This window comes from Misgurnus anguillicaudatus, chromosome 17 (assembly GCF_027580225.2).
Source record: "Misgurnus anguillicaudatus chromosome 17, ASM2758022v2, whole genome shotgun sequence".
In the NCBI taxonomy this organism is placed as follows: domain Eukaryota; kingdom Metazoa; phylum Chordata; class Actinopteri; order Cypriniformes; family Cobitidae; genus Misgurnus; species Misgurnus anguillicaudatus.
In genome coordinates this window covers 36,435,089-36,462,227 of record NC_073353.2, presented here as the reverse complement: position 1 = coordinate 36,462,227, position 27,139 = coordinate 36,435,089, and the positions used below count along the sequence as shown (strand labels likewise).

The 27,139-nt window shown below is 37.9% G+C and overlaps 1 protein-coding gene across 1 annotated transcript in view; it reads left to right on the top strand.

The window, feature by feature from the left end:
• hdac4 (histone deacetylase 4) overlaps positions 1 to 27,139 on the top strand; it is a 293,442-nt gene that overhangs the window by 135,899 nt on the left and 130,404 nt on the right. The window contains exon 4 of the mRNA XM_073854701.1: positions 25,334 to 25,578. Coding sequence (XP_073710802.1) covers positions 25,334 to 25,578 — 245 coding nt within the window. The remainder of the gene's footprint in view (positions 1 to 25,333; positions 25,579 to 27,139) is intronic.

Genomic DNA, 27,139 nt, shown 5'->3' with positions numbered 1-27,139 from the left:
CTTCTGTCTATTTGTTCTTCTTTATCTATCTGCCTGTCTATCCATCCTTCTTTGTCTGTCTGTCTAAACGTTCTTCTGTCCTATCCATTTTTCTTTGTCTGTCTGTCTGTCTTTTTATCTGTCTATCGGTCTATTGGTCTCTACGTTCTTCTGTCTATCCGTTCTTCTTTGTCTATCTGTCTGTCTGTCTGTTTTTATCCTTTCTTCCATCTATCCATTCTTCTCTGTCTGTCTGTCTGTCTGTTTGTCTATCTGTTCTTCGGTCTGTTTGTTCTTCTTTATCTATCTGTCTGTCTATCCATCCTTCTTTGTCTGTCTGTCTATACGTTCTTCTGTTCTATCAATTTTTCTTTGTCTATCTGTCTGTCTGTCTATTTATCTGTCTATCCATCTATCTATCGGTCTATTGGTCTCTGTTCTTTTGTCTATCCGTTCTTCTTTGTCTGTCTGTCTGTCTGTCTGTCTGACTGCTTCTTTCCCTTATTCTGTTTATGCATTCTTGTCTGTCTGTCTGTTTTTTTCTGTCTATCTGCCTGTCTGTTCTTCTGTCTATCTGTCCTTCTTTATCTATCTGTATGTCTATCCGTCCTTCTTTGTCTGTCTGTTTGTTTGTCTGTCCGTTCTTCAGTCTTATCCATTCTTCTTTGTCTGTCCATCTGTCTGTCTCTCTATCGGTCTATTTGTCTCTACGTTCGTCTTTCTATCTGTTCTTCTTTGTCTGTCTGTCTGTTTTTATCCTTTCTTCTGTCTATCCATTCTTCTTTGTCTGTTTGTCTGTTCTTCTGTCTATTTGTTCTTCTTTATCTATCTATCTGTCTGTCTATCCATCCTTTTTTGTCTGTCTGTCTATACGTTCTTCTGTCTTATCCATTTTTCTTTGTCTATCTGTCTGTCTGTCTGTCTGTCTATCTATCTGTCTATCTGTCTGTCTATTGGTCTCTACGTTCTTCTGTCTATCCGTTCTTCTTTGTCTGTCTGTCTGACTGGTTCTTTCCCTTCATCTGTTTATGCATTATTTTCTGTCTGTCTATCTGTTCTTCTGTCTATCTGTCCTTCTTTATCTGTCTGTATGTCTATATGTCATTCTTTGTCAGTCTGTCTGTCTGTCTGTCCGTTCTTCAGTCTTATCCATTCTTCTTTGTCTTTCCATCTGTCTGTCTGTCTATCTATCGGTCTATTGATCTCTCCGTTCTTCTGTCTATCTGTTCTTCTTTGTCTCTCTGTTTTTATCCTGTTTTCCGTCTATCCATTCTTCATTGTCTGTCTGTCTGTCTGGCTATCTGTTTTTCTGTCTTATCCATTCTTCTTTGTCTATCCATCTGTCTGTCGGTCTATCGGCCTATTGGTCTTTCCATTCTTCTGTCTATCCTGTCTATCCGTCTGTTTCTATCCCTTCTTCCGTCTATCCATCATTCTTTGTATGTCTGTCTGTTTATCTATCGGTCAGTTGGTCTCTCCGTTCTTCTGTCTATCTGTTCTTCTTTGTCTGTCTGTCTGTCTGTCTGTCTGTCTGTTTCTATTCCTTCTTTCATCTATCTGTTCCGTCTTTGTCTGTCTGTCTGTTTGTCTATCTGTTCTTCTTTATCTATCTGTCTGTCTATCCATCCTTCTTTTTCTGTCTGTCCATTCTTCTGCCTTATGGGTCTATTTATCAGTCTCTACATTTTTCTCTGTCTGTCTGTCTGTCTGTCTGTCTGTCTGTCTGTCTGACTGTCTGTTTCTATCCCTTTTTCTGTTTTTGCATTCTTTTCTGTCTGTCTGTCTGTCTGTCTGTCTGTCTATCTGTTCTTCTGTCTTATCCATTTTCTTTGCTTATTCATCTGTCTGTCTATCTATCAGCCTATTGGTCTTTCCATTCTTCTGTCTATTCGTTCTGCTTTGTCTGTCGGTCTATCTGCCCTTCTTTGTCTGTCTGTCTGTCTGTCTGTCTGTCTGTTATTCTGTCTTATCCGTTTTTCCTTGTCTATCTGCCTGTCTATTGGTCTCTCCATTTTCCTGTCTGTCCATTTTTTTGTCTATATATTTGCCTGTCTGTTTGTTTCTATCCATTCTTCTTGTTTATCAATTCTTCTCGGTCTGTCTGTCTGTTCTTCTGTCCATCCGCTCTTCTTTGTCTATCTAAACTATATAAATATATATCTTATTCAGGACATAAAATATGTACTTCGTAATGAAATGCGGGATGTGTTGACAGTGCAGCAGCGGCCCGATGGGACAGGTGACCTCTCCATCAACTGTCCTGAACTGAGCTAACTTTATTGTTAAGAGCTGTTGTGGAAATCCAACAACATTTCCTCTTACCTCCGCACATCCTGACTTACCCCCGTACATTTTTTCCTTCTTCCACTGACTTTTAAATATTTTCTATTTCAGCGCGCATTTATCAGAACAGATCTGTTTGAAACTAAAATAGCCGGGCAGGATAAAGGAGTTTATATCCGGGAGCATTCCGAGCCATCAGAGGTTGTAAAGATGTCATGGAAAAGGCCTTCCCATGATTCATGGAGCGTTCGTACTTTGCATGAGATGCGAGTCAGTTTTTGGCAGCCCTCCATGTTCGTCGAGTCCAGGTGTTTTTTAATGGACACTTCTGCTGTTGATCAAGTACCTAAACGTACATCCTGAACGCCGTTAGAGCTCCTCACTCTTTCACCAATTGAAGTGAGCTCTATTTTTGTCCGAGGCTGTGTGTTTATATACGAGGGTTATCTGTGAATCTGTGTGTGGTAGGGATGTGTTGCCGTCATAGCTGATGCTGTGCAAGTCAATCAAGATTTGATCTGTTTTCTAAGGAATCATGTTTTTAAAATCAAAGCATGCCGCCAGGATGCAGTTATTTTGGGAGGTTATGAGCGCATTGTCTCTGGGGTAGCCTATTGCATACTACTATGTAAAATAATATTTATACAATCTTAATGATTGGCTGAAAGAAGTAGCATATATAGATCTCTTTTGATAACTCTTTTGTGGTATAGACTTTAAATGTGATAAAATGATTCATACCATGATGTAAGAGTTTGGTCATACCACCACTCATCTTTATTTTACGTCCCACTTCCCCTTTAAAGAGCTAAACTCAGTCTCTATAGTGGTCAGAGTAATCTAAAGAGAGAGACTCTTGATTACATTTCATCTTTTGTACGATAAGGTTTATTTCAGCGAGAGCTTGTTCAGATGAGAGTCGGGATTGTGTTCTGCCTATTTTGAGCCGAGAGGAGTTTTAATGCTCGAGGGCTCTTTGTAAAGGATCCAGCAGCACTTTGGGTGTTGGCCGTGTGGTATTGTTTGCTTGCCGTCGCTGTATGAAAGGAATCTGTAGGATAAATATTTCAGCGCGCACTCTCTCTCTTTCTGTGCTCGTATCCGAACACGCTGCGTATTGATTAACATTGAGCCCAAGTAAATGTGCCATTGATTTTCTGCTTTGTTAAGCGTCAGGCTTTACCAACGTGACCAGTCAGCTTCCCCCGTACCGTAAAGATGGTCCTCCACTTCACCTCAATGGACCTCTTCTGCCTCCACCCACATAGCTTCTTTATGTCACTTGTAACCTTATAGATAAACTCTACTAACTAGCTATCTGCTAAAGAATTTCATCCCTGATTTCATGGGTGGGGTATGCGGGGTGTCACGGGATATCCCAGATGGAGGTTGGCTTTCAGAATCCTAATGATGTTTCATCCTTCACAGCTCAAATGATTTTGTTTGTGATTTCTCTGAAGCTCAGACTACATTTTTATTTGGAAGAAAAAAATGTTACAGGTTTTCTGAAATACGAGTAACAGAATTAAGATACACTTACTGTAGAAAGTTAGATGCCTTCTGATTATGAATGCATACGAAAATGTATTATATATTTGTGCAGTTGACAGATGCTTTAATTAAAAGCGACTCGTGGCGCATTATTTATCGTGTTCCCTGGGATTGCACAGTGCTTTACCTACCAACTGGGCTACTGGGACAAATTATAACATTATTTGAAGTTATTTGAACCAATGATATGTGATAATATATTTGTCCTTGGACCATAAAACCAGTCATAAGCCGCATGGGTATATTTGAAAAGTTTGGTTCCAAAACACAATAAATCAATTTTTACTAATTTTGGTAAAAAATTGTTTTCTATAGCAAGAAAGTGACAAGATAAAAAAACACTATTTTGTTATAAACTTTCACATGGCATCTTTATGTTATAATTACAAAAAAATTAAATCCATTATTTTTTCTGCAAAATGCAATAAATCCATGACATTTTTTTCAAAATGCTATAAATCTATTGAATCAATATATAAATGTGCATTCATCTTTGCCATGTTATATTCATTTAGTTGACTAGTGGTATACACTGATTAAAAAACATTAATGGCATTAATCAAAACACTTACTTTGTCATATTAAGAACACTGTTAAATGTTTTGGTCCTGCTCGGTTTTTGCTGACTTCGAATAAAATAATGGAAAGTTTTTCATAAGATCCCCTGGGGTCAGTGTGTTAGCATGACAGAAGCTTGATGCTATCGTGTGAGAACAAGCAACAGCCGGCATTTTTCCATCCCCGAGTGCCTCTCGCGTAAATGTATTTGTTTTTGATGGCTTACGTTTCTTCCCCATCACAGAAAACCACCACAAGCTTATCAATGCCATCAAAAATATTATTATTTTTTTGTTTGTTTGTTGATCATGAAGTACAAAGTAGATGAGGAAAACTAGGATTCTGTGTGTATTCAAAGCTCCGCCATTGTTGTTTACAATGCGTGGACTGATGCGCTGTGATTTGTTGAGCGGATTTATTGCATTCTGCAGAAAAGGAGGAGTGGCGTTTATCGCATTTTGGGAAACAAGGGAGAAAAGATGACAGAATAACACAGCGGATATCGGATTTTGCGTAAAATTAAGATTTTACTTTTTAATACTGACCTGATACAATACTGATTTTGGAGGTAACTATTTTTTTATTGCGTTTTGGAACCAAACTCTTAATTTATAGCAATAGCCAAAAATGCATTATATGTTTCAAAACAATTGATTTGTTTATGCCAAAATCATTTGGGTATTAAATAAAACATCAGGTTCCATGAAGATGCTTTATAAATTTCCTACCGTAAATATATCATACATTTATTTATCATTAGTAATATGTCTTGCTAAGGACTTCATTTGGACAACTTTAAAGGAGATTTTCTCAATATTTAGTTTTTTTGCACTGGGTGAGCTGCTTGGCCAAATATTGTCCTATCCTAACAAACCATACATCAATGAAAAGTTTATTTATTCACCAAAATATTTTATGCAAAAGTTTTAAACTCAAGGGCCCTGTAGCTCTCTAACTTTATTACATTAATGATTATGAATAAGAAATGGCATGCGTTTTGTTTTGTTCACAAAAGTAGATGCCAAAGACTTCTAGATTAATTAGGTGACAGGCAAACTAGGCTTTGGCTTGGGAAATGATCGTATTAGCACTGTAAACCCCTGTGTTGTGTGTGCGCAAGCATGCGCTTTTGCGTGTTCGTTTGTTTTTCTCTTGATAATAGTGACTGCAAATGAAAAACGTAACGCTTTAAGAATTATGAGCTTAGTGATTCAGCGAAACATTGTGCTGGAGATGATCGATGGCTGAAACACATGGGTTTGAGTTCACGAGCGTCAGGATATTCCTGTCCGATGAGTCAATCAATCAATGAAATGAACAACTTGAGAGGAACCGTAAATGAGCTGTACAGCTGAGCTTCCCATAGGGCCAGCCGGGAAAGGGGTTGTTAAATGTATAGTCGTATGAGGCGGGTGTTTGTTCACACTTTTTATTACGCCACCGCACTGCCATTCATTAAATCAACTTTTTCTTTAAAGGGATAGTTGACTCAAATATGACAGTTCTGTTATTATGCACGTACAAAATGTATATATCTATTTACTAGTATCTGCTTGCACACCACCAGCGAATAGCACAAGCAACAGCCACCATTGGCTACATGAAGTGGGCGTGTCAAACTAGCCGACAAAGTTGAGAACAGTTCAACTTCATGCAAATGACATGCGACTTTCAGAAGTGACAACCAATGAGAGTCATCCGTCTTTCGGCATTTACTGAGAGGACAGTTAAGGGTTCACATAATTACGATAAAAAAAGTTTTTAAAAAATATTAAACTTTTATATTTATATTAAAAAGAAGCACAACTATACAGCACAATATACAGCACAACTATAATGATAAAGATACAATGAATTATATTTTGGGGATTACTTTCTGGCCAATTTATTTTTTCAACTGATGAACGATAAACCTTTTACCGCCATTCAAATATATGTGAACTTTAAACGTGCATTTGAAAAGACAGATGACACGGTGGAGAAGCTCATTGCTGAGGTTCGTAACATAAAATTACCTCAGGTATCCAGCGCTGATGCAGTTGCTGTGTAATTGACTAAGTAATGCTTAGTATTGCCTACGCCAAAATGTAAGATATTAGATTACACAAACTACTAGATTCACTGTTTAGAGTTACACTAAACGCACGTTTTAAAGACATCTGCTGGTTATACCCGCTGTAAATGCAACAAGAACAGCATATTTACACATTCAGGGACATATAAACAATTGCAAACGTTTTTATTACAGGAAATATGCAATATTAGTTAATGCCATTGGGGGTAAGTGATTTGCGTGAGTACTACGCCCATAAACGAATTAACATAAAGTTATCGTTATCGTCCGGTGATGTTGACGCTAATATAGTTTTCAATAGGGATACCCCGAACCTAAATCTGGGATAGGCTATTTTAAAGATCTGATTTTATAAAGTTGCAGTAAGCCGTTGGATGGATGCAATTCACTATGTGCTGAGCACGTGATGCATCTATTCTCTTTGTGTTTTAACGGTTATGAACTTTCCATTGCGATGCGAGGAATCCCATTTGAGGATGATTCAAGTACATCAATTCTGCGCCCAGGAAGCCCATAATCGTATTGTACAGTATCATTTATGCTCATCAATTCTGTGCCCGGGATGTGCATTAATGGTCATCTGCACACTAAAGCTTTTTTTACTGTGACGGTTTTGCGCAATTAAGGAAAATTTATTTAGCAAATTTATTTAATCAAATGTGCCTATTATATGTTCTCCTAAAAACTGCCATGATTAATAATTACTAATGTTCTTGTAACTTGTAAATCATTTTAAATTATTGGTTTTTACATTTAAAATTATACTAGATGTAGCAGAAAGCACTCTACACATTTAAAGGGGCCATGTCACAGGAATTTTTTAAGATGTCAAATAAATCTTTGGTGTCCCCAGAGCACATATGTGAAGTTTTAGCTCAAAATACCATATAAATAATTTATTATAGCATGTTAAAATTGCCACTTTGTAGGTTTGTGCAAACATGTGCCGTTTTGGGTGTGTCCTTTGACATGCACATGAGCGGATGAAGTGCAAACACTGATCACAATGATGGTGGTTTGTTGAAATTGAAACTCAATTGTGCTGTGAATATTTTTTTTCTCTGCACTAAATGGCAGTGCTGTGGTTGGATTAAGGGGTGGTATTATTATAATAAGAGCTCCTTATGACATCATAAGGAGAGCCACCTATTTTTTCATGTGCTTGTAGAGAATGGTTTACCAAAACTAAGTTACTGGGTTGATCTTTTTCAAATTTTCTAGGTTGATACCAGTGCTAGGGACCCAATCATAGCACTTAATTATGGAAAAAGTAATATTTTCATGCCATGGCCCCTTTAACATTTTTGTGTGTGTGTGTGTGTGTGGGTGTGTGTGCGTGCGTTAGGGTTGCCGCGGTGACGTAATTTTCCCACCGGTTAATCAGCGCGTCACAAACCCGGTGATACCGGTGTCACCGTGTGGGAGGGGCTTATAAATGCGCATGCAGACGTGCACATTTTACTTTCACTTTGAATTACGCAACTGTTTAAATGCAGTGCTTGCGTACGCTGCGTTAAATTGCGTATGAATTTGCATGCAATGCGAGTGCAACAGCTGGTTTACTTAAGTGCTTGAGTCGATGTGCGCAGGTAATTCTCAAAGAACCAGCCAGTCCCAAGCAGAGCAACCGGCTACTTCTCCATAAAGCGCTGCTTGAATGATGGGTTTATTATTTTTCTTGATGATAAACACAACAACAAAACGATCTCGCTTATATTAAACTTCATATATGTATATTATAACAAAAACGAGTAAGTACGCGGCTTCTGCCTTCGTCTGGTCAGTCAGCTCGCCTCGCAAACTCTGACAGGAATAAATGAAATCTGACACCGGCTGCTCTGTGACGTGACGGGCGTTCAGCCCCGCTGAATTTCATGCACCAGACACATTCAGTTTGCTCTCTCTAACGAAACTAAATGATTAAATTACACGAAAATATCAAAACGACGGTTAAAGACGGTGTCGCGGTGGGCAAGTGATCTAACCAGTGAGAGGCTGAAGCACCGGTTATCACCGTTTCACCGACTATCGCGGCAAGCCTAGCGTGCGTGCGTGCATGTGCATGGATGCAATTTGAAATTGTTCAAGTTGTGTCGGATCGGCAGGAATCGGTATCGGCCGATACTCAGAATTTTGGTATCGTAACCGGAGGCGGAAAAAGTGGTATCGGTGCATATCTAGTTATCGTTAACGTTATGCTTATTGTTAAAGTGTCAACGGCCCTTTACTCATTTGTTTGTAGTTGTTACTGGGACAACCAGAATAAGCAAAGCCTTCTAACAACCTCATTGCAAGAGACTAGCGACACACAGCGACAAAGTCGCTGGCGGTGTGCATGCACAGTCAGTGATAACCAGTAGGTGCATTTTTTAGATACTACAGTCATTGTAATTTATTTTTAGTTGTCTTATTTGCTGATTTCTTGGGGTAGCACTACACTTCCGATATTTCTGAGAGATCCACCAATCACAGAATTTGCTGTTACTATGGAAACTGGTATCTCAGCAAAAAGCCCAGTAGTAATAGCCCACTACCATATAACATTATGAATGACGTAAGCGAATACTGTTTTTGAGTTACTTCAGCAACAATTACCTACACCTGCTTTGCACCCTTGCTTTAAATGCTTGCTTTGAATCAAATTTTGTGATTTAGATGAGAGAACTTGGAGACGGTTGCTTTGGTTTAATGTTCGAAAATCTCGATTCCAGATTGCCCATGAATGGGGGAAATACTTGCTGAACCAAGGCCGCTTCAAAAGTGGGCGGCCACTGTTGCGCTCTGTGTAAACATCATTGAAGTCCTCTAAAGAGAGGGAGAGAGAGAGGGAGAGAGAAAGAGAGAATCCTGGATATACTGTGAATCTGCTCCGTGTTCCAGGAAACTACAGCAGTGCACATAAACACTCGGCATGCCTGCAACGGTCCTGTGATGTCATCAGCCAAGGGGACGGAAGGGAGAAACGGGGAGGGGCAAGAGGTGAGGGAGAGAGATACAGATACAGCCTGAGGCAAGAGAGTCAGAGAGAGACGGGGAACGTGAGAGAACGCGGCAGTCAGTGCCGTTTCATGCATCGCGTGCTGCTCGTGGGAGAGACAGCGTGTGTTTCCTCTCCGCCAGAGTCGGTGTAAACCATTCGGCACGGTGTCCGCCTGTCTCGCTGTTCTGGACCCGAGGGGCTGATGGGTAAGCGGCGTTTTTGTACAGGCTGTTCTGAGTGTTTGTATGTGAAGGAGGTTGCGTGGGCAGACGGGTGTGTGGAGGCACTGTGTCTTTATTGCGTGGTGCTGAGATGTGCTAACACTTGTAGGTGTGTGTGTGTGTATGTATGCATCCTTGAACAGTCTGTGATAAATAGTGAGACGGCGATGAAAGCTTTTCAATACACTTTATTGTCAGTCCTTCACTGTATTGTGCTGAGTGTGTTTGTGTGTGAGGTTACGCTTGGCTGTGTTTGTGGTGCAGGGACTTTGTCCAGGACAGACTGTCTCCAGAGGATGGAAACCAGGGCTGGGCATATGATGTTATTTCACTTACGATGATAGAAATGTGTCAACCGGGAAAGATTTGGGGACTACGGAAGAAATGGCTATGCTGTTATCCATTGGCAGGACCGGTTTAGGATATTTACTGTACATGTGTGAGCGATGTAGAAACGTGGAGTCATGCGAAAAAAGAGAACGGGACATGTCCCAAGCAAGTTAAGGCGAGGGAAAACTTGTTATTAATGGATGTTTGGCACAGACGGAAATAGAGTTGTTTACGGTCGCGGAGCGACGTCACAACTTGCCGCATTAATAGGATGCAACAGTCGTACGGTCACAGGTGTGCATTTATCAGATATTTTACAATGGACACTTCATGTAGTCAGAAGTTATCAGTTGTACGAAATCATTCATTTGTTATTGATCATTGAATCTTTTGCATTCAATATCGATTAATTTAATGAAATATGGTGTATTTAATTCACTAAATTATTCAAAATACATGATATAGAAGTATGAATTACTTGAATTTCTAACAAAAACTTTATAATGCATGCAATGTATACCGTTACCATAATTTTGGTCTTATGGTTAACCTCCTAATAAAATGTATTTCACACAAAAAATTTAATAAGTAAAAGACAGCAGAATAAAGAAAAACATGTGCTTGGGATTTGGGGTGATATTGAGAAAGAGGAAAGATTTCAGAGTGTTTGTTTTGTGTTCGCGTGTTCAAATCTGTTTCGGTCATTCTTGTTTGAGTCAATTAGGAATTCATTGTCTTGCGATATTTGTGTGTTGTTGTAAATGCGTCGAGCAGTGTCCAATATAATGCCAAAGCCCATGTTTTTACTTAGCCAGAAGCCTGTAGTGTACTAGTGCCATTCACAATTCAGTGAACATTGCCCATCCAATCTCTCTCTATCTTGCGCCTATTAAAAGCAGATGTGTCTCGGCCAGTGGCTGCACAGAACAGCCCAGCATATTTTCATTCAAGTTTCTCAAGTTTTATTGATGAAAGCTTTTATTTGAACCGTCTGCTTGGTCCAGTGTGGTCAAGAACTGCCTGCGTAGACAGGATGAGACTGTGATTGACATGACAAGCAACCAATCACAGTTTGATCTGAGTTTTCGTGTGCTGAATAAGGACAGGTTGATCTGAAAGGTTAAAACTATAGGAACAGTATGCTGGTATGGAAGACTGTTACACGGCATTTGCAAATTGTTTGTACGGGTGATTCTCACGAAAACTTGGTTTTAAAAATGTCAAGCATGAAAATGTAAAATTTGCTTAAATTTACTTTTTTTCCCACCAGACATTGAAAAACAAAGTCTGGAGTAAATGGGAACATTAATTTAAAAACTTTTACTTATCATTTAACACTTTTTGTAACATAATTAAAAAAATTTGTCCTAAAAAATCTCATTACCGCAACAGTCAGAAAACATCAACACTGACATATTTTCAAAATGACATGACAAACCTGAAAGAACATAATTTGGAGATTCTGCACATGCATTGAAAATCAAAGTATTATGCTTCTATTAATTAAATTAACATTTAATAAGCATCTGTTGCGGTAATGATAATCAAAATGTCGTGTAAGCATTCTGACAAGACAATATTTCAAATTAACTGTAAAAAAAATGATCTTACCTGGTAGCCATCTTGAAGTAACTGGTCCATGTGCTTGGCCACTCAAAATCAAACTTTATTAAAATTCTGCATGTGTGCTTAAACTGTTCTCAAAAAGTGTTGCGGAGGATGAGAACATCAGGCATGGACACATCATTTTCCTAATTTTTCTTCTTCATTATTATACATGAATATTCAGTAAATATTTTTTCTGTCATCTAAAGTAGTCTAGCAAAACATCCATTTATTTTTTTTCTTAATATTTTTGTGTAAATTTGATTAAATAACAACATAACGCATGTTCAAACACAGCCGGACACATTGCGGTAATGAGAATTTCAACAGAAAATGAGATAAAATTTACAATTATAAATTCTTATGTTGAAATCACACATTGTGCAAGGTAGAACACAGTATTGTGTTAATTCTGATGCTTTTTAATGTTACTATATTACACATTTTAAAGCTAAAATCATTAGTGCCGTGGTGTTTCAATGGTTTCGTGAGAATCACCCATACAGAAAAGAAAAAAAGATAGAGAATATTTAAGAGACATGCTTCTTATGGATATAATTTACACCCAACTAAGAACTTGAAGCAAAACTTTTTAATAGGGGTGGACGGATAAATCGTCTGATGATGCTTGCTATGCTTCTCAATGAATTACGGTAAAATGCCGCAACATCCAAAAGTCAGAGGGCGCTCTCGTGCAGAAACTCAATATGCGCTGCAGACGAAGAATCATTACATGCGCATCTCCATAAAAAGACTTAAAGGATTAGTCCATTTAGATGGTTTACTCACCACCATGTCATCCAGAATGTTTTATGTCTTTCTTTGTTTAGTTTATAGGAAGTTATGTTTTTTTTTTTGAGGAAAGCATTCCAGGATTTTTCTCATTTTAATGGACTTTAATGGACCCCAACACTTACATATTGCGTGTTACATATATGAAACGCACATTTGCGGACCATTTTAAACTATAAAGACATTAATTAGTATCGGAACGGTCCTCTTTCTCACACTTGTAAACACTGGGGCGTAGTTTCGCATATGTCAACCGTGACCTCTTGACGTGACGACGCACCACGTGAGGCCGCGCTGGCTCGTCACAGGACTGGAGGAAGACGAGAAGTTGTGTTTTAAAAGTGCATATTTTTATTTTTATTGCCAAAAATGACAATCGTTTCGCTAGATAAGCCCATTATGCCTCGTTTGGGATCGTTTAGAGTCCTTTTAAACTGCAATTTTAAACTGCATTAAAACTGTTAAGTGTTGGGGTCCATTAAAATGAGAAAAAATCCTCAAAAAACATAATTTCTTCTCAAATGTACAAAGAAAGTCATTTTAGATGACATGGTGAGTAAATTATCTGGATTTTTTTAAAGAAAATGGACTAATCCTTTAAGCATATATTTATATCACTGTTCTTCAAAACTTTTCAGGTATTTTCATGATAATAAAGAATATGTATAATGATTATGTTTGACGAGCTTTTTCAAATGCATGTTTAAACAACTCAAATTAACAGTGATTTCAGATCGATAAGGACTTACTGATCAAAAACAGTAGTACATAAACTAGCTGTGCGTATTATCGCAGTGTATATTGGCATTTATCATCGCAACATCGCATTTATCACCTGGCAATCTTTGTTATGTCATCCGGTTATGCTTATTGTATTAAATGCTGTAGTTATCACAGTTTGTTTACAGGTGCACTTCCTCTTCCTGAATGTTGCATAAAGATTTTTTCGGTATATAGTAGGAAAGAGCAGGGCACAAAGTAACGTAATCATTTAAAAAATATTTAAGTTAGATTAATAATTTTTTACACAATCTTCAACACACAACTTTGCTACAGATGAACACTTAAAGTTTGTTTGTGGGACCTACTGTTATCGTACAATTACACCAAGTGACAGGAGTGCAAACGTGACAACTTACCCCATAGGTGGGGTTCATTGTAACAAACAGAGGGTTTGTTGTAACACCTGCTAGAAAATAATTTTGTTTAAACACAAATAATTCAATAAAATTGTGTCTGTGATATTGTTTATATATTTGCCTATAATAAATAGATATCCACACATTCATCCATCCATGATCTTTCATCTAACCATCCTTGTATTATACATCAATGCATATAACTAGATTTTTTTTGAAAGTGTATTGACATTGTTTGAGCTTAATAGTAACTCTGTGTGACAACTAACCCTGCTGTGTAAAATGTTTTCAATCCCAGCTATCAGTTACTAGTTGCTGACATGTTTCAAAATGGTTTTATGTTTTACGTAACAAGACAGTGATTAAAATAATATAAGGTTGGATTTGGTGACTTACACACCCAACTTAGAAAAAAAAACATAAGATGAAGAAATTTACTTTCATTCCTCCAAAAAATCTTAAATATCTTAACCAAAACACATCAAAACTTCACAAATTCACAGGAGATCATCTTGACATTAAGAGAACAAGTTAAATTAAATTTACAATTAACCCTGCGTTGGTTTGTGCCCTGCTCACCCCTATATAAAGACTGAATATAGTAATATGATTTAGTATATCTATAAAAAATATTTTTTTGCATATGCTCACTGTTTTTCACAGTTCATTATGTGTTCTTTAATTTAAGGATTTAAGTACAGTCCATTGAATTTTCTGATCTCTGTTTGATACGTTTAATTTGGTTGTTCAAATGCTGAAATCGCTGATTTTTTTGGTCCATGCTGCACTAAACCTTAACAGGACATTTATTATATAAATTATCAATGTTTTTAACCACAAGTTAGTTCTAATTCAAACAACTTAAGTCAAGCTGCTACCCTGCTAGGGGATCTGAGGATAAAAATAGCTCCAGCTGCCAGTCGCGTTCACCATTGGAGGGAAATGCCCGGAGCATCTTGTTAGAGGCGGAGTCTGGATGAGAGTGAGAGACCTTGTTTTATAGTGAGAGAGAGAGAGAGAGAGAGAGAGAGAGAGAGAGAGAGAGAGAGAGAGAGAGAGAGAGAGAGAGGTGATACAATCATTCTTGTCTATATTGTTTTTTTTAAAGACTCTTTATTTAGTTTTTGATGCCGTGGCCTCAGATTTACCAGCAGCTATGGCAAATTTTGTATATGATAAAAATATATTTTTCAGTATTTTGATAATGTGCAATTAATTTTGAATTTATACCACGGGCATGTTGAATGCTTTATTTTGAATGGCTGAGAAAAGTTGTTGATTTTTTTTTTGTAAACCGCAAATCTAATCTTTTAAATGTCTTAAAAATAGACACCAGAGCAATCCTTTGAATTATTTGAAAATAATACCCTCCTGCTTTGTGCCACATTACCACTTTGGATGTGCATTAGTTTTGAACAATTCAACGGCCCATCGTCAATTATTCCTTACTTATTACACGGCTCTCTGGAATGCTTGATTCTGATTGGTCAGTTGAGACATTTGCAGGTTCGTTCTTTTCAAATAATAACCGCTCCAAACTAATAACGCATAGCCGGTACTACTTGTACGATTTAAAATCGCTCCGCGCCAATAAAGATTACTGTTTGGCGCCATCTTGTGACAAGAACTGGACAACCAGAATTAAGAATTGACAATTTTGACATTAATTTTAACATGTACAGAAAAAACAAAACATTTAAACAGTGGATAGAAGAACGAACAACGACAAGACACAGAGCTTACTGAGACTGAACTTGACAAAATAGAGCATGACAGCTACGAAGCCAACACACAAAAAAAACAGAATGGGCATTAAAACTTCTCTAAGACTGGCTAAAAGAGAAAAAAATGGAGACAGACAAAGTATGAAGCAGAGGATCTTAATAAGGTATTACGATCATTTTATGCATCTGTGCAAAGTTTCGCGGAAGGATAAAAATGTAAATGTTTCAAATATGCCAATAAAATGTTTCAAATTCATATTCATGTCCAGTTTTTTTCTTATGTGGCAAGTAGCCGTGTAATAAGCGGGATAATGTAGAGGCAGCCGGTAGTTATCGGGAAATAAGCCCCTCCGCTTCGCGTCGGGTCCTGATCACAGTGTTGGGGCTTATTTCCCGATAACTACCGGCTGCCTCTACATTATCCCTTACATATTCAATATTCATTCACTCTAAAATGGACAAAATTAGTATTTTTTTATTAAAGGAAGTTAAGGGACCATGCATTCAATCAGTAAGTTGTCACAGTAGATTCAAAAAGTTTAACAACTACATTAGTTGGCATTATTTGCACACTATTTAATGATCACAAGAAACAGAAATATTGAATATTTCATCAATGCATCAGTCTGGCAATGCATAATCTGTTTTATGAACAACATGACTATATTGGTCTGTTAAATCAGGTAATTGCCGATAACAGCCTTTCTAAGATTGACTATACATTAGCATCTGTTTACTGTAAACATGTCATGTTTCATTACCGCTAAACCTTTTGTGGCTCGCCGCATAGGCAGCGTGCAGAACAGCATTCAAATAGGATCACATGTGAGATGTCCATTCTGTACGTCTTTTACAATCTTGCTCTCCGTCGCTTTTCCTCTCTGATGTCTGTCGATTGGTGAGGTTGAAATTCAGCGGATGCGTCTCTGATAGCACTCAGGCTTCTAGTTTGATATCGCATCTCAATGTAGTTAAACTGCGATTACTGCACGCTCTAAGAGACTGTAATTGTGTATTCATCTGGAGTCTCAGAGTTAAGCCCGGGTGCTGGTGACCAGTGACTTTTGCTGCACTTGAATTAATGGAATAAATTTCAAGGCCCACAGCGTTTGCGGTGGAGCGTAGCTTTGCAGCCTCATCCATCCAGGTGGATAAGTTAGCAAGGCTTTAAGACGACACTCGAGGCTTTATGTTAGAAACGCACTGAATTTTGATATGCTTTCCTGGATTGTCCTGTAGATTATAGCATGAGCCAAGGGATAGTAAAAGTATCGATTGGTTTAGTTCGTCTTAAAAGAATTGCATGTTTTAGTAACTTAACAGGGAGTGGCATCTTGTTAGTTGAATTATGATTTTGTGTACACACACACCAACAAACTCACAAGGCCAGATGCATGGTCTCTGCCAAGTGAGGACAGCTGTGTGGAATTGCTGAGTGTTTCTGCCTTTTACTTAAGCGCCTGTTTAGTCTAAAAGAGGGTTTTTAAAAAGCTCCTCTAGCTGACGGGGTTTGGCTTTTAGCCTGGATGGTGGTACTGATGTTTAGGGGATTGCTGCATTCTGGGGTCTTCAGAGCTTGCTGATGGGTAAACACACACAGTGATACCACGGCAACCCTGCTGATGTCATAATGACCTCATAAGCGACTTCATTTCTTGTTTTATTTAAAGACCCCTTTAACACTGGAGAAACAGAGATGGAAAACTTAAGATCCCATTTCTCTCTCTCTCTCTCTCTCTCTCTCTCTCTCTCTCTCTCTCTCTCTCTGTGTGTCTCTATCTCTGTCTCTCTACGTGTGTATACCTGCAGATATTGCATTTTTTATATGTAATGCTTCATTGTTGCATATATCTTATTGGGGGGTGGTTCCCCGACAGGGATTAGCTTAAGCCAGGACTAGGCCTTGAAATGAAGAGTTTGGTTCCAAAACGCAATAAATCCATTTTAACAAATTTCACTAAAAACGTGTTTTCTATACCAAGAAAGTGACAAGATGAAAACCACTATTTTCTGTTACAAACGTTCACATAGCATCTTTAGGTTAAAAAAACATTATTCAAATCCATAATTTGATTTTCAAAGATTTATTATAAAAACGGATTATTTTTTCCACAAAATGCAATAAATCTTTGCCATGTTATATTCATTTAGTTGACTAGTGGTATACACTGATTAAAAAATAAATATTAATGGCATTAATCAAAACACTTACTTTGTCATATTAAAGGCGGAGTCCACGATGTTTGAAAAACGCTTTGGAAAAGGAGACGGGCCGACTACCAAAACACACTTATAGCCAAACAGCAGTAAGGAGCGTGTCTACTAACCGACATCCTTGCCGGGTTTGCGTATGTGTGGGGTGGGTCTATCAACAGAAGGTCCAGATTCTATTGGGGTAGGGGCGTGTTTGTTTAGGTGATTTCAAATATCAACATTGGCTTTCAAACATCGTGGACTCCGCCTTTAAGAACACTGTCATTGTTGCGGTTGTACTTGGGACGTCGTCGCTGAACTTTTTTGACAGCGATCAGCTGTAAAATGTTTTGGTCCTGCTCGATTTTCGTTGGCTTTGTGTAAAATAATGGAAAGTTTTTCATAAGATCCCCTGGGGTCAATGTGTTAGCACAAGAGAAGCTAAATGCTGTCGAGAGAACAAGCAATCTGCGATTTTCCGTCTCCCAAGTTCCCCGTGTGCATTATTCGATTTTGATGGCATACGTTTCTTTCCCATCCCAGAAAACCATCACAGGTTTATCAATGCCATCAAAAGTATTATTTTGTTTTTGTTTGTTGATCACGAAGTACAAGATGAGGAAAACTAGGATTTCGTGTATTCAACATCCTCCATTGTTGTTTACGATGCGTGAAATAGTGCGCTGTGATTGGTTGAGTGGATTTATAGCATTCTGCAGAAAAGGAGGGCTGGCATTTTTTGCGTTTTGGGATAAAGGGAGAAAAGATGACAGAATAACATGGCGAATATTGTAGTTTGCGTAAAATTAAGATTTTTTTTTAAATACTGACCTGATACAATACTGATTTTGGCGGTTACTAATTTTTTTTTAAATGCCGTTTATCGCATTTTGGAACCAAACTCTTCAAATATAACTAGTTTTAACAAACACGCCTTACTAAAAACATTACTTGTGTGCATTTTGAGGCAAAACAAAGGGCACTGGTGTATTTTAAGATATGTCAGTGCAATGTCAGTTTGGACGGCTCTTACATTTATTTTAGTATAGGACTACTTTAATCCCTGTCCGGGAAAGCGCCCCATTACATTATTATTAATTTCTTGGTTTCATCTGTATTTTGTCTTAAACATTTTAATTTAAAATTATTTAGAATTTAAATATAATAAAAATACCTCAATTCATATATTCTCTTTATTGTAATATTATATTTACTGTCTTGTAGATAAAAAAGGTAACTGTTATACATAAAAAAAACGTTGTGCACTGAAAAAAATCTTCGGTTGCACGTGATTGAATTAAGTTTTCTTAAAATTAAATTAACATCAACTAAAAATCATTTCATTTTAAGAAAACTTAATTCAATCACGTGTAACTGAAGATTTTATTAGTGTACAATGTAATGTTTTAATAAAATATAAGATTTATCAGCATTATACTGTCATGAAAGTAGTCTTAGTGGCCTTAAAAATACGCTTAAATGCAATTTCTTTTTTGATATTTGACTCAAGCTTTTTGAATATTAGTCATGTTTTGTGAAATTCTTTCCTCTGTCTGCACAAAATTGTTATACCGCATGACCTCATCTTCACAGATCTGAAATCCTTTCGGAGACTCTTTCAGGTTAACAGCTCAAAGCATGTGCATTAGCAGCATCAGATATTAGTGCATTAGATTAGCTTTAGGAGCACTATATTATCATTTAGCTCGTTGTGCATGGACATTCACATGGTTATTGATCAGCTATTGTGCCACGGTAACCTGCTAACAAATGGACATTGATGAGAGCTCTTGCATAGTTCCTCGAGGGAAACAGAAAAGCCAGAGACTCATGCCATTAATAGTCAATGTTTATGGAGAAGATGAGGCTCTTTACCGTGCGCTATTTATAGCTCCTTCTGTTTGGAATGGGTTCACATCATAAATGTACTGTGCCTGTACTTTGTATCACAATATGCTGAAAATCAGGTTGTTATAAAAACCAAATGTCAACACGTTTATCTGCTTTTTTATTAATAATAATCCCTAAATATAAATTATATAAAGCCCATACCTCACTTTTATGGCAGAGGTTTATGTGACACTTGGCTTCAGCAAAATCAGGTTAAGATGTTCCTACTCATTCATTTCGCAGTGTCACTCCAGATTTTCCAGCATGCTATGGACACTGCTCTGTAATAACCCGTTTGGCCTCTCTATCCATGGGACAGAACAAATGCCTCTCTATTCATCTGATCGTGGCCTGGAGATTCTGGGACTCTGTTGACGTCATCAGCACGCAACTCTGATCTCATTACCCCGGGCATCCTAACAAGGGTCAGGGGGTCAAAAAGGGATGCTGGTCTCCAGAGGGAGGCATTTGGGCATAGCCCTGAATCCACAGTGTGTTTTTAGCACAGACCCCTGTGGGTGGTTTGGGGTAATTTTTTTCTTCAAAATTAAATTTTATGAAAACGTGGCACTCGTGGTGCAGGATATGCCACGCAGCATCCAAATGACAGTCGTCTGATGCCTGGTTTCCTTTTTCTTTTTATGTGCCAATAAAGTTTGACTAAGTATTTATAGCACTTTGGAGATGTTAAAAGCCTCCAAAATTGGGGAAATGTTCAACAAATTTCTGACATTCCAGCACTGTTATTTAGCTCAGCCAGATCTTCTTAACCAACCGCTCATCCATTTTCATTATTAACTCACCCACAAGCCGTTTCAAACTTGTGCTGTACACTGTAAAAAAAATCCATAATTTGATTTTCAAAGATTATTATTATAAAAAGTGATAATTTTTTCTGCAAAATGCAATAAATCCATAAGTTTTTTTTTTCAAAAGCTATAAATCTATTGAATCAATATATAAATATGCATTCATCTTTGCCATGTTATGTTCATTAAGTTGACTAGTGGTATACACTAATTACAAAAAAATAAACATTAATGGCATTAATCAAAACACTTACTTTGTCATATTAAGAACACTGTCATTGCTGCTGTCATTCTTGGGACATCGTCGCTAAATTTTTTGACAGCAATCAGCTATAAAATGTTTTGGTCCTGCTCGATTTTTGTTGACTTCCAGTAAAATAATTGAAAGTTTTTCATAAGATCCTCTGGGGTCAATGTGTTAGCATGACAGAAGCTTGATGCTGTCTGGAGAACAAGCAATAGCCGACATTTTTCCTTCGCCCGTGTGCCTCTCACATAAATTATTTGATTTTGATGGCTTACGTTTCTTCCCCGCCACAGAAAACCACCACAGGTTTATCAAAGCCATCAAAAGTATTACTTTGTTTTTGTTTGTTTGTTGATCACGAAGTACAAAGTAGATGAGGAAAACTAGGATTCTGTGTGGATTCAAAGCTCCGCCATTATTATTTACAATGCATGGAATGGTGCGCTGTGATTGGTTAAGCAGATTTATTGAATTGTGTAGAAAAGGAGGTCTGGCATTTGTTGCAGTTTGGAAAAAAAGTAGGGTAAGATGACAGAATATCACGGCGGATATCGGATTTTGCGTGAAATTAAGAACTGACTTTTTAATACTGACCTGATACAATACTGATTTTGGCAGAAACAATTTTTTTTAATGGCGTTTATTGCGTTTTCAAACCAAACTCTTCATATGTTGGTTTGATATATTTTATACAATTTTTCATAGTGTAGACCATGGCAGTCACCACAATTTTACTGTAAAATTGCTTAAATGTCTGAATGCTTTTTCACCTAAACTGAACCCGGTACTTGGAAAATGAGAGAGTCCCTGCTGACACTCTTGGCTGCTATATTAACCGTTAAAGTGAGTCATAATGTGTATCAACCTTAACCGGATGTTCATTAAATGATCTCCTTTTTGAGAAATAAAGAAAGTTGGGTGTAATAAAACTACAGAATTTTAATTTCTTGGGTGAACTATTACTTTAATGTACAGACTTCAGTCAAGCTGTTTTATTGCTCATTTTGATCTTTGGTGCACTGTTGATATTTGGATGTTTGTGTACTTTTTAGAATTAGACTTACTTTTATTAAATGTACCATGTTGCATGCAAGTTCTCAAATGGCTGTCTCAAAACATGATCTTATTGCAAAATTCAAGTGTTTTAGACGGGAGTAAATGCGTCTGGCCGGCCCTCTATAGAGTTGCACCTGCACTCATTTCCTCCACTGACTTAAGTGTGATGCATTGCTGATTGATAGCAGTGCGGAGTGCTTGTTTTCCCAGGATGCATCACTCCTCACAAGGTACATGGTGTAATGGTTGGCCGCCGCATTTGTGGCCTTGGCAAATCAGTCTCCATCAGTTTATTCTGTACAGAAAGCGAGCGTGTGGGTGTGCGCCCGCATTGCATGCTAACTTGCTCTTTCCGTGTCAGCAAATCCCCTTTTGCAGAACCGATGTTGGATTATTTGCTTCTACACTCGTATTGCATCATTATGCATCATTCTAATTGGGCAGAAATACATGTCCCCCTTCGTCCCCAATGTCTCTCTTAACCGTAACACCCAGTGCTGTTGCTGTTTTTAATGCCGGGTCTTATTCGTGTCCCCTAGTGTCCATCCTCAGAGAGCACAGTAAGGACTCGAATTACAACTGACTGCCAGACCGTGAACTCTTAACCTCCTAATGCAAATGTTACCTAATCCTTCTTGCAAGAAATAATTACACTAGTAAACAAAATCTGTAGCACTGCATTTGGGGTTTACTTACAGAAAAGCTGATTCTTGCAAAAGTGGATTTTAGAGTGAGTTGGACCAGAAGTAGGTTGGTTCATAGCTTGCACAGAAGAAGAAAGACAGAAAGAGATGATCCAGGGTTTCCACGTGTCCTTAAAATCCTTGAAAGTTTGTGAATCTGGGAGAAAAAATTAAAGGCCCTGGGAAGTTTTTGAAAATAGTCATACATAGATACAGGTCATTGAAAGTGCTTGAATCTATTTTATGCAAGTTTTCTGGGGAAAAATCCATGTTATTTCCTGTGTAGTGTAGGATAATATCATCAAAATTCTAGACTTTTTAAGCACACGTGCTAAACTGTTCACTTTAAATGCTTATATCTTCTGTATGCGAATGTTGATTCATACCAAAATGCTTTTTTGCATAGTTGTGTTTGACACATGAAAACGTCTCGAGTTAGGTTTGTATCTGTCTCCTGAGAAGGGAACGAGACGCTACGTCTCTCTTGCCATACTTCCTGCATCCTTGGAACCCCGTCTTTGGCAATATTTCAGATAGCAATATACTTCCTGGCTCCTTCGTCACCCTGTCTTTGTTGTTTAGCCTCACCGTTGGTTGAATTTGATATACACATACAGACGCACTTACCCCTGGAGGCGTCCCCAAAGTGTCACCACAGTGACGCAGCACGCGTTCCCTCAAAAGGGAACTGTAACAATGTATCTTAAAAGGTAACATGATGTAATCTTGCTCTCACTTGATATGTGTCCCCACATTTAGTCCTTGAATTTGAGGGTATTGGACCTGAAAAGTCCTTGAAAGGTTCTTGACTCCCAAAATCTTGGGAGTAATTCAGGCAAAATGCATGCAGATTTGATGAATTAGTCTTACTGTATTGCATTTAATTTGACAGTTTTGAAAAAAATTACTAATGCTACACTTTTGAAGACGCTGCAAAAGGTTTTCACGACAATGCCATAGACGAGGGCTATTCAAATCTTACTCTGGAGGGCCGTAGCACTGCATAGTTTAGCTCGAACCCTAATCAAACTTAACCACCTGTGATTTTCTAGTGATCATGATTCATGAAGCTTGCTCAGGTGTGTTTGGTTAGGGTTGGAGCTAAACTATGCAGTGCTCGGCCCTCCAGGGTAAGATTTGAATAGCTCTGCCATAGACGAACCATTTTTGGTTCCCCCCAAAAAAACATTCAGTTATAGGATCTTATGGCGCTTTTACATTGCAAAGTACCTCGCGGGTACTTTTGGGGGCTTTTCCACTGGGTACAGTACATAGTACCTGATACTTTTCTAAGTACCAACTCGGTTGGTGTTCCAAGCGAGCTGAGCTGATACTAAAACGTGAGGTGAAATACTGTAGATCACTGATTGGTCTGAGAGAATCGTCACTACTAGCATTATTGCTAATGCAAGATTAGCTTTACCTTCGTGCTTGCGCCGTCTCGAGCAAACCTGTTCTCATCTGTGCTTTGGTGTATATTCCCAAACTCCCTTTTAGCGGTGAAAACATCTACATGCCGAGAATCAGTAACACCATACCAGTGTTACAATTTTGTTTTTCTTACAGTTTGTGGTGGCACATCCGCACATGGATTGACAGAGACAGAGGTAGTCTTAAACACGATGTGCAAACATCTATTTGTGGTGGACAATTTTGATTTGGTGGCGGACTGACAAATAAATTAATGTATGGGAAACACTGCATTCTAACGATGCTCGCTTCCACTTTTTGTATGATGCCACAGCAACCGGCAGCGCAAATAAAAAGACACGCCTATAATCCCTCCCACTCTGAAGTGGTACTAAACTCAATGGAAAAGCTAACCAAGTTAAATGCAATGGAAAAGCACCATTAAAAACATTTACTTCTTACGTTTTAATAGTTTAAAGAAGCTTTTTTCACTGCAAAGATCTAGTAAAACGACTTTTAATCTTTTAAATTTTAATTTGCCCATTGGTCCTCATTCTTTGTCCTTCATATTTCCCACGTTCCATTTCTGTTTTTTTGGGAGACCCAAACCTGTGGATATTCCAAATAGTATTTATTTATTCAATTAGTTATTCCGTTTGGTTTTCCAGTGTGCTGTGGCATTGGCTGGCACGTTAATTACTGTTAATAGTTATTTGTGTTTGTTTGGCCATGGGGCTTTGTTTGGACTGGGCACCGAATGCAAATATGGTTGCATGTCTCTTGTCAGCAAACGCAGGCATAAACAGAGCTCTTATCTGAGCTTATTTATGCAAAGTAAATGTAGAGGAAGTAGTTCACTTGTTGACTGCTTCCTATCCAACTGAGCGTGGGCTGCCAAAGAGCATAGTGGTCACTTCCTGGGGTTGGGCATCAACAGAGTCTTTGTGGACCGGGATTTGCGTCAGAAGTATGATTCTGTGAAGTGATTTGGTCAGGATAAAAAGGAGGTTTTTATTCCATGATATCAAATAGCCTTTGACATTTGCCTTTGTGTGGCCTCAGGGATTTTTCTGTGAGGTCAGGAGAGCATCCTTTAACTTGTGGCATTTGGGGCATCGTGACGTCCCGTGAGTAGAGTTCAGACTGCAAGCATGAATGTGGTCAGTGTTCCTCTCAGAATCCTCTTCCATTCATTCAATCGCAGCATGAATTTAGAGATCCCACGCTAGATGTACTGGATGCGGTATGGTGTTAAAGGCTATTTACTACAGACCACGTGTCTGCTTTGTTCACCTTGGCTTATTTTTAGCTTGACATTGTGACCCTTGCTGCCCTCACTCAAACCAACTCTTACTTTCTATATTCTTTGAAATCATCTGTCTTGTTACTTGTATATCACAGTACCATTACTATGGGGCAGTTTCCCGTGCAGGGTTTAGATAATCCAGGACTAGGCCTTAGTTATATTAGGACATTTAAAGGGATATTTTGGCCAAAAATGATATTAAACCCATGATTTACTCACTTTCATGCCATCCGAGATGCATATGTCCTAGATCGTTCAGTTTGAGAATTTTCATAAAATGCAAGCCTATGGGGGCCACATCTTTTAGTCCAAAAAATTATGGACGTATGCATCTCGGACGGCTTGAGGGTGAGTAAATCAAATAAATATCTTGCCTCATTATTCCGCCCCCAAGCCAGAAGATAACTTTAGGATAGATAACATTGCACATTATATCATACCTTTTGCTTTCTTCCAAAAAGTAATTTTTCTCATTTTTTCACTTATTCTCTCTTTTTTCACAGTTGATGTAAGTGCCACACTGCCACAGCACGTCCCCTCGTCTGCCGTCCCCATGGATCTGCGTGTGGACCATCAGTTGGCCCTGGCGCCCACAGAGCCGTCCCACCATGAGCAACAGCTCCAGCAGGAACTGCTGGCCCTCAAGCAGAAACAGCAGATACAGCGGCAGCTGCTCATCGCTGAGTTTCAGCGGCAACACGAGCAGCTCTCACGCCAGCACGAGGTTCAGCTGCAGGAGCATGTCAAGGTGAATAATCTTTTCATGAACTTTCAACCAAATGCTATAGATATTAACAAGATCCCGTAGTGTTTACGACTACATAAGTAGTCAAGACGGCTGCACTAGCACAGTTACCGTGTAGATGTTGGAAAGTTTTTTTTTTTCCTGAAATTATGGTCCAGTAAATGTCATTATTTTAGATAAAGTTTAATATTTAGATAGGATTTGGTCTTACTGCAAAGATGGTTGCTGAGTGCTATGACGTTCCATATTAAGAAACGTTTCTCTGCATTTCTTGTCCTGTCAATAGCTTCTTGTTGGCTATCAGCCAAGTTATTTTAAAACTGTTTGTAGTTTGTTCTTTGGAACACTACATTCGACATTGTGAAAAGTTTTCATAGTAGACATTTTAGACATTATAAAGCTTGTTTTCATTATATGACAGTTCATAGTGACCATGTCTGTCATGCTCCTTAACCCTTTCTCCACCAATGACGAGTTATCTTGTCAGTTGAGAGAAAACGCTTCACGGCCAGTGTTGGGTAAGTTACTCAAATAATTACTTGGGCTGTCAAAAGATTAATCGCGATTAATCACATACAAAATAAAAGTTTGTGTTTGCATAATATATATATATATATATATGTGTGTGTACTGTGTGTATAGATTTTGTATATATAAATACACACATACATGTTTAGGAATTTAATAAAAAATGTATTTAGGTATATTTTTTATTCATATTTATGAACAATATATAAATGTTTCTTAAGTGCAAACATTTTTGTGTGTGTATTTATATAAATTATATATATATATAAAATTACACACTGTGCACACCAGTGATGCGCAGGTCAATGTATAAACAACCCGCACCCGACCGACATTTTCAAACAAAACAATATTGTACCCGACACGCTTCCTGGCCCGCATTAGTAAATGCTCATCGTAGTGTCATTGTGCCATAGATGTAGTAACTAGGGGTGTGGGGTGTGAATATAAATTACAAAAGTTTAATTGGCATCTTTATTTCAAACAACCCGACCGACCGCGCCCAAATATCATTAAAGATATTTTTGGATGACTCGTAACTGCGGGTGACTCATTTTGGATCAACCCACGCATCACTGGTGCACACACATAAATTATGCAAAAAACTTTGATTTTGTATGCGATTAATCGCACATAATCTTTTGACAGCCCTAATAGTTACATCTAATAATTATACTAATTACATCTTCGATCATGTAATTAGATTACTGTACAAATTACTCTCTCCAAAAAGTATTTAATTACTAATTACTTTCTAAATCCTTTTAGTAAATGATACAAAGATAGGCTTGACACGTCTCAAATAAATCATATAAAAGTACATAAATTATTCTAGTCACACTTTTTAAGGTCAAATTCTCACTATTAACTAACTGTTATCTACTTTTGCCTCAATATAGTCCTAATTACTGCTTAATAATACTTAGTATTATTAATAATAATACCAAAGTATTGGTAGGAATTGAGTAGAATTAAAGATGTAGAATAAGGTTTTGCAGAATCAGGCATTAATATGCGCTTTTTAAGTACTAATAAA